General features: G+C 38.1%; 2 protein-coding genes across 2 annotated transcripts; both read right to left on the reverse strand.

Annotated features, from left to right (window-relative positions):
* Positions 1-51: 51 nt before the first annotated feature.
* On the reverse strand, positions 52-5,751 carry LOC119560782 (neuropeptide CCHamide-1). Its single transcript, XM_037874408.1, has 4 exons — positions 5,517-5,751; positions 1,282-1,317; positions 1,151-1,197; positions 52-559 (listed from the first exon to the last, which is right to left on the reverse strand). Exons 1-4 carry the CDS (start codon positions 5,578-5,580, stop codon positions 176-178), a joined length of 531 nt encoding a protein of 176 aa, XP_037730336.1. The 5' UTR covers positions 5,581-5,751; the 3' UTR covers positions 52-175.
* A 1,115-nt stretch (positions 5,752-6,866) lies between these two features.
* LOC119560442 (10 kDa heat shock protein, mitochondrial) lies at positions 6,867-7,722 on the reverse strand. Its single transcript, XM_037873885.1, has 2 exons — positions 7,586-7,722; positions 6,867-7,523 (listed from the first exon to the last, which is right to left on the reverse strand). The coding sequence occupies exon 2, from the start codon at positions 7,517-7,519 to the stop codon at positions 7,211-7,213; it is 309 nt and encodes a 102-aa protein (XP_037729813.1). The 5' UTR covers positions 7,520-7,523; positions 7,586-7,722; the 3' UTR covers positions 6,867-7,210.
* Positions 7,723-8,419: the final 697 nt, after the last annotated feature.

Below are 8,419 nucleotides of genomic sequence, written 5' to 3' on the forward strand. Positions count from 1 at the left end.
CCTTGTTTAATTAGTTTAAATTTAGAATTTTTAATTGATGTCCGGCATGCAATGGATCGCGTGTGATAAATATCTTTCAATTTCGCTTTTCTCTATGTGGGTGTTGTTCTTCTTCTTCTGGCTTAGCTAGCGTGTTATCTGCATAATTTCAATTTGGCATTGTGATGGAAAACGTTCACTTTGTGAGATCGTAAACTGAATTCTCGTTATCGGCATCGATTTGAGCCTGCAGTGCCTGTTGCAACTTCCGCCAACTTTCGGCGGCGGCATCATATTGGCCGCCCCTGCCACGCCCCTGCTGCTGCTGATCCTGCAACTGCCTCAATTGGTAGCGATGCTGCCGCATCAGCTGGGTCCACTTCAGGCCATTCCGGGTGCGATCCTCTGGCTCTCGACGAGGTAGGAGGACTGGAGCTGTCAGGGGTATGTTGACGGCACTATTCGTATTCGCAATGGTGTTGCTGTCTTCATCGTTGGTGTCATCTGGATTGTTCTGGTTGTTGTTGCTATACAGTTGCTCTGCCACGCTATCAATCGCATAGGAATTGGGACCAGGATGCTGTAAGTTTAAAATATAACATAAATAAGAATAATAACTCTGATCCGAAAAACATTTTTTTAATGTATTTAATTTTGAACTTCTACAAAAATCATGCAATAAAATTATAGCAAGAAGATTTTAATAAGTCTTGCAGTTTTATTTGAATCTAAACCTTTTATTAATATTAGAGGTTTATTATAGTTAAAAAAATAGTTTGAGAAAGTATTATTCGAATAACTAAAGTTCTAAAAATCTACACCAGAGAAATAAAACACAAAAATATGTATCTGAAAAAATAGACGTTGGTTGTTGTTTTTGGTGTAGATAATTAATAAGACATATAATAAGAAACACCTTTCCCAAATTAATAAATAAAAATATTTTATGCAACTATATTTATTATATTTTATTACATTAAAATGAAAGAAGGATACAAATTTTAAGGAGGAAATAATTTGCCTTCTTAACATTTTTTAACACCTTTAAATCATTATTATCTTAACCACAGTATGGAATGTAAAAAAAAACTGATGCAAAATGAAAATGTTTTCTTTATCCCATTCAGTGAATTAATATTAAAGATCTGTATGATGTCCTGTTTTTTCTTACCTGTTTAGCATCTATTTCTGCCTTGCCACCGGATCGCTTGCCATGAGCTGCGGAATACATAAAAATAAGTCATGAGCATGAGCGTGTTGTGATGAACTGCTTCTGTCAAAGCTCAACAGGCCAACACTTACCTCCCCAACAAGAATGTCCGTATTCCAGGCAGGAACCTGAAAGTATGCAACATTTTTTCCAATTTAATATAAATCATCATCAGTTGCCACACAGCACTAAGACTGTGTGCCCGTAAATTTGCTAGAAAATGAGCCAGGAGCTATGCACGAGCCAGCAGTTTCGACCACCCAGCGTGCCTAACTCACGGCTTTAAAACTTTCTCTTTTCTGCTTTCTTCTAGCCTTTCACCTGCAGCCTTCTTCCTTTGATGCTTCTACTTGGGATGCTACTTTCCCTGTAAAAAGCACATGTTTATTGTGTGCTTGGCTGCTAATGTCGCGACCCATGATAAATGCGCCCATTACAGAACTCATATGCCAAGGCAGAGTGGGTTGAGTAATGCACTCAGCCAGAGGGTTTTGGAAAGTGTTAACAGTACGTACTGAGCGAAAATATGACATTTCTTCTCTATATAGTATAGGGTCACCAGGGTCTTAAAATCATTTTTAAATGTTATTTTTGGTGTCTAAATGTATGCAACAAGATATTTTAGTCTTAGAAAGATCTCAAAGCATTCATTTAAAAGTAGACTGTCATTTATTTGTTGCATACTTTTAGACGCCTATTTATTTTATAAATTATAAATTGAGAAGTTTTCAATTTAAAAACAAATATTTAATTTCAGGAATATACTATGGTTTTGGAAAATGTTAACAGTAGGACTGAGCGAAAATATGCAATTACGTCTCAACAAAAAACTAAGACGTTAAAATCACTTTTGAGTGTAACTTAAGGTATCTAAAAGTATGCAACAAACTTTTTTAAAATAAAAAATACAATAATACCAATCAATCAATCCTATACTTTTATAATAAATATGTATCAATAAGTTTTGAATTATACAAAAGGTATTTCATTTCGGAAATATGATATAATATGATCTTTAGGATATTAAATTTCCATTCAAGATTCAAGACTTCATACATGAACGTTGCACAATATTTCATCCCACTTTCCTGATTTAAAGATCTTATTTTTCCCAGCTTAGTTGAGTAGCTTCGTATCACCCAGCAGGTCCAACCTGTGGCTGTTCATAATGCTTATACAACGTCCTTGACGCCACTCGTGCATTGTGATTGTGTGCCAAAAAAAGAACCTGGAAGAGGTGGCGACGCAGAACTAATCACACAAATGGACGGCAACGCATCACCATGAAAGGAGCACATGGAGCAGGAGGACCCAGGTGGGACAGGACTTTCGCAAGGGGATGTGAATACGCTTTGCGCAACTGACAGATCTGCAACAAAGAGCAGGAGTTACGGCAAGTAGCAACAAGTTCCATGACGCAGATGGGCCGAAGGTTTGGAGGAGGGGCATTGGCGTTTGCATAAGCCAAGATAAGTATATATTGGGTATATTATTCGCCGCCTGGCCAGACGACTCCATCATGCCTGGGCCGGCTGTTGCTACCCTGGCCATATATCAAACCCGTAATCATTTGTCAATTACTTAAACCGTGGATTAATTGTTGCCGGGCGGCCACAAAAACGAAACCCATACAATCATGCATATGGCAACCACACTTGTTGACAGGCATGGCGGCATGGCCATCAGAGATAGCGATTCCCGACATCGAGGCCTTTTGGGGTCGCCGCATCGAAGGGCCGTCATTAAGTGGGGGACTCTCCATTTAACCGCCCTCTTCTGCGAAACCCACACCTCCACCCACATCCCGTTTACCATTCAACAGCAGAGATACCTAATTAACTTGACCATCGCATTTTAATAGCCACATCCTTGATCTTGGCCAGCGTTGGCGTCTCCACTTCTGAATAATGTCTTTTTTAATGGTCTTAAAGTGTGGCGCAATTTGCCTGGAAACCCCATTTTATAGGTTGGGTCAATATCAGAGTGCGGCTATCTGAGTTTTGCCTTATTTTTTGTTCAGGGGAATCCCCCAGCACAAAGTAATTGTGACAACTGTTTAATGTGTTATTAAAGAGGTGATTATTTTTTTAGATTGTTAAATTTAATAATTACTTTGTGGTGACTTTGCAATATAATATGAAAATTTATGAAAGATGGTTTAATCTTTAAAAACGAAAGAAAAACGTATTATTTGAGAAATGTTAAGTAAAACGAAAGTGGTAAACATATCAATTTATCTAATTTAATTAGAAAGAACCATATATTAAAAGGACTTATATGTACATATAATGATTAAACCAATATTAATGACCTCTTTAATAACTCTTTGAGAATTTTACTCTTTTATTGGGTTGAAAAGTTATAGTTATTATATTAAACCAGCTCACTTCAGAAACTCTACATCAAATTCTGCTAACAGAATGTAATCAATATATTTTGAAAAAACAGCCTCCCGTAAATCATGATGTAGACTCCACTATCGCTCGTCGACCTGAACCTAACCCAATTCGCATTTATCCAAAAAATTCCACAGGTGGAAGCCTGTTCTTTTGGTCATGCCCAATCTGTATAGGAATCAGGGAGCGGTGGGAATCCACCCACAACTGCAATGCCTGCAGGCGGCACAGCTTGACGGGTTCACACGTTCAGTTCGGTCTTCTATTTTTCCGCTGACGCTCTTTCCACAACTCCGTGGGTTTCCATAGTACGTGAATTTCCATTCCCACCGTGTCACGAGTGACGCTTTTCACAGCGATGTACAGGAAAAAAATACATAATGACTGGATGATTCTAGGAAATGATAAATAACTATCAACCTTTATTTTTTATTAAACATATTTATTTTAATAAAATAAAAAGGAAGAGCTAAGTCATAACAACTTAAAAAAAAAAAACAAATTCAAAGCAAATTCAATACCCATGCATATATGAAATAAAGTCCCCAAATATATTGTCAAAATACTAAAAACCTCTTAAAGGATGCCTGTTTCATAACATTGTTGTTGTTTTCGAGCACCAAGACCAAATAAAATAATTTCTTTCCGTGTGATTGTTGTTTGGCACGCAGTTTGGATTAATTTACGATGGCAATCGAAAGCGTTAAAAGCGTTCAGGGAGAGTCGGTCCGAAGGGCGAAAGCGAGCCCCTGATCTCACCGACCCACTGCGTAACACCCGATTTCCCCCATTTCCAGTTGTTAACCTGCATTCGCAGTGAGTAAGGAAAATACGTAGAAAAAATCCCAAAAAAGGGAAGCCGCCGAACAAGCGGGCAAACAAAGGCGTATCAACAGGAAAATGTGCATAAAACTCCAACTGATAAAGCGGATTAGAAGCGTAAATGGAAAAAGGGGATCGGAATATGGGAACTGGAGTTTTCCCAGATGACCATGATATTGGTAACACGTATTACCAGTTAGTTAATCAGCTAGTAGTTTGATATTTTTATTGCCTAGATAGGCCACCAAATTCTTGCAGCTATGACTAAGCGAAACATTCAATTTCATCACCAGTTAATGCCTAAAAGTATGCCAAGTGTTTTCGATTTTCCTTTTATAAAGCAATAACTTTAGTAACTTTAGAATGAGATTCAATACATTTTGAAAAGCAATTTGAAACTAACTAACTAATCCGTTTAATAACTTTATAACGGTTGCGCAATGAAATAATAATAATAATAAGAAACGGATGTGGCTTTTTTGTTTTTAGGTATAGAATAGAATTTGGAAACCAATATTTTAATTACATCAAATCCATAGCCCAACCTACTTTTGACATTTTTGAAGACCCATTCTCTTACTTAGTTGTGTTTTATCAAATCTCAAGGTTAATGTGAATAAAAAAGTGCTTTTAATAACACTAAAAATTAAGCATTAACATGCCTTAAACTAAAAAATACTTATTTCTTTTTAAATGGTATACGTTTTATACCAGAAAAATCTCTCTTAATTTAAGAAACATTTTCAACACATTTTCCTTTTTCAAAGGACAAATCAAACTTGAGAACAGAAGAAACATAAGAAATATGACCCAACATGTTTAAAAAAATACTCATATATTTTTAAGACAATAGATATTAAAGTTTTTCTTGGTATAGAAGTGCAATTTTAACGTGTATATAAAGATAATTTAAAATTTAATTTGTATTTTAAAAAATAAACCATCGAAAAATCATGTTATGTAAGTGACCTTACACTAACAAACTGATTCCCAAATTCAAAAAATATTTCCTTGTCTTATTTACCTAACCGCTTTGAGGTTTAAAAGTTTTAGGTCTAATAAACCAATTTTAACTTTATTTATAGAATATATTTTAGAGGTATTTTTACCTGACACGAGGGCAAAGAGCGCCACCAACACCACCAAAGTCCAACTGCACTTGCTGTACCACATTTTTCAATAGATTTTATTAAGCAATCTGCACGCAAATTGTTCGACGTCAGTTATAATTTTCTTTCGTAGCGAACAGTTTTGGGAACTTTTAGCCAACTTTTTCAGAACCGAACAGTTTGCACAGAATCGCAGGACGTTCCACTGGCCACTTGTTGATCAGAGTCAGGTGCCAACGCTTTTCGAATTGCCAACAAACTGCGGTCGGCCAGCGGCTTTTATAGCTTAGAAGACCGGAACCCACCGCACACTTACCGTTAGCCCGCCGCAGAGATAACGGGACAGCCAATACGAACGGTACAGCCGAACACGGAGACTCCTGAACGAAGAAATCCGAGCAGAGCCGAAGCGATCCATCTGCCAATGAGCTGTTAGACGGAGGCTCCCACGCAACAGGCTGCCGAGTGGGTGGTGGGAGGTGGGGGCATGTGTTTGGGCGGAGGATTACGGTACAGTGGGTGGCATTCGGCACGGCATTGTGTGGGTGTAACAGTTACGTATTCGGGGGGATTCCATAAGGAAGTGCTTTACTTAAACTTAAAACACATCTTGACACTTTTTATTGGGCAAGCACTGGGACACATCTTTTCGTTGTTATTTAGAGGTAACTCTCACATAACTCCCCCGCACCCCCTTTTCTACACCTCTGACCGAAAGCAAAGGAAAGCTTTTTAGAATGGGTTACTCATAACAGTGGGTTGGCCTTCCCACGGCAGCAAAGTTCATTTTGTGGCTAACGGCGGGCTTAACTTTTAGTTCCAGTGCAACTTCCTTGGTACAACATTTTAATACGGTTGGGATCTTAAAATCTTAAGAATATTAAGCTAAGTATAGTTTTCTAGCTGAAATTAATTTACTTTCAGGTTCAGGTGCCGAAAATAATTATTTCAGACCTATTTTTGAGAGCCTACTACGATTTATTTTAATTTTAATTATTTTAACGTTATGAACAAGATTATAAAGAGGGTTAATTTTGAAATTCACAAGTAAGAATCATAGTAGCCTTTTTAAGAACTCGCAAATGTACAAAAATATATTATCGTTTAAATCTTTTTAGCGTCATAATATAATATATTTTTCAACGTTATGAACAAGATCATAATGAGGGTTAATTTTGAAATTTACAACTAAGAATCATAGTAGCCTTTTCAAGAATTCGCAAATATACAAATATATATTATCGTTTAAATCTTTTTAGCGTCATAATATAATATTTAGCATATATTTTTCAACTTTATTCATATACCTTTCTCAACCCCCTGCAATGCATTACCCATTAAAAGTCTCACTTTTCATACACAAACGCACCTGAACAAAGGTTTATTTGGTCTGTCCTTACATGAAATTGTTAGTGTGGAAAAATCGCAATTGGAGCGACTTGTTAGCTTCTTGTAGTCGAATGATAGTTGTAGTGTACATTGAGAGCTACCAAATAGAACATTTCATTATAATCATTTAGTTTCGAACGCAATCCGGAAGCAAAATGCAGAGTCTGCACCGGGATGGAAGTGTTGGCGGTAGCATTGTCAGTGGTGGTAGTGAGGTGTTGACGGGTTTATGGCAGCATTATCGTGTTGGTCTTGTCGGGGTTTTCAGAGTAGGAAGTGTGGTAGATGGTGTCTGATCTGCGAGGTTACTCCAGCTTGGCCAGAATGTCGCTCTCCCGGAACAGCACATACTCGCGCTTGTCGTCCATGTCGACCTTGGTGCCTCCGTACTTGGGCAGCAGGACGCGATCGCCCTCCTTGACGCCCACGGACAAGTGGCCAGCTCCGGCCGGATTGCGGGCACCGGGTCCGACGGCCACCACCAAGCCCTGCATCTCCTTGGGCACCGACTCCTCCGGCAGCAGGATGCCGCCGGCGGTGGTCGTCTTCACCTCGAAGCGCTGGATCAGGATGCGGTCCAGCATGGGAATCACCTTCTTAATGACGTTGGACATGGTCCTGAAATGAAAAATATTGTCGAGTGTATTGCGTGTTCTTTCACTTATCACTTTCACAGTTACCGTTTTTGAAAAGTTTCACGTTTCTCAGTTTTTATTAAGTTTTTTTTTTACTATTTTTTTCTAGTTTTTAGAGTACGATGTGTTTCCTTTGCTTCCCAGTAGTTAACTGAGGAATATGGGGTCGGCTCAAACCTAATACGACTGGCAGTAGAAGTCAAGGCTATAGTGATTCCAAGTACATAGATAACATTTAAAAAGCCACTTTGATCGTAAAAAATTTAGTGCTACATTACGTTTTTTCAATTCATTAAAACATAAAAATAATAAGGATACCTGAATATACGCGTTGAGTACTTAAGACTTTGAATAATCTGCAAACCAATTGCATAATACAAATAATTACACCCGTTACTCGTAGAGTAATAGGGTATACTAGATTCGTCGGAAAGTATGTAACAGGCTGAAGGAAGCGTTTCCGACCCCATAAAGTATATATATCCTTGATCAGGATCACTAGCCAAGTCGATCTAGCCATGTCCGTCTGTCCGTCTGTCCGTATAAACGCTGAGATCTCGGAAACTATAAAAGCTACAATACTTGGATTAGGCATGCAGATTCCTGAGATTCCTGAGCAGCGCAAGTTTGTTTCAGCTGAGTGCCACGCCCACTCTAACGCCCACAAACTGCCCAAAACTGTGGCTCTTACAGTTTTAATGCTAGAATAAAAATTTTAACTGAAATGTATTGTTCTCATCAATACCTATCGATTGATCAAAAAAAAGATTGCCACGACCACTTTAACGGCCACAAACCGCCCACAAACTTCAAAAAATCGTAAATATGAACGTGGATATCTCGGAAACTATCAAAGATAAAGAGTTGGGATCTCAGATT

The sequence above is a fragment of the Drosophila subpulchrella genome, unplaced genomic scaffold (assembly GCF_014743375.2).
Source record: "Drosophila subpulchrella strain 33 F10 #4 breed RU33 unplaced genomic scaffold, RU_Dsub_v1.1 Primary Assembly Seq354, whole genome shotgun sequence".
NCBI lineage: Eukaryota > Metazoa > Arthropoda > Insecta > Diptera > Drosophilidae > Drosophila > Drosophila subpulchrella.

Bases quoted from the DNA above. Each gene is read 5' to 3' on its own strand.
- LOC119560442 (XM_037873885.1), bottom strand. From the start codon at position 7,519: ATGTCCAACGTCATTAAGAAGGTGATTCCCATGCTGGACCGCATCCTG.
- LOC119560782 (XM_037874408.1), bottom strand. From the start codon at position 5,580: ATGTGGTACAGCAAGTGCAGTTGGACTTTGGTGGTGTTGGTGGCGCTC. The intron at 1,318-5,516 runs GTAAAAATACCT...GCATACTTTCAG, and splicing joins GCTCTTTGCCCTCGTGTCAG to GTTCCTGCCTGGAATACGGA. The intron at 560-1,150 runs GTAAGAAAAAAC...TTAAACTTACAG, and splicing joins CAGAAATAGATGCTAAACAG to CATCCTGGTCCCAATTCCTA.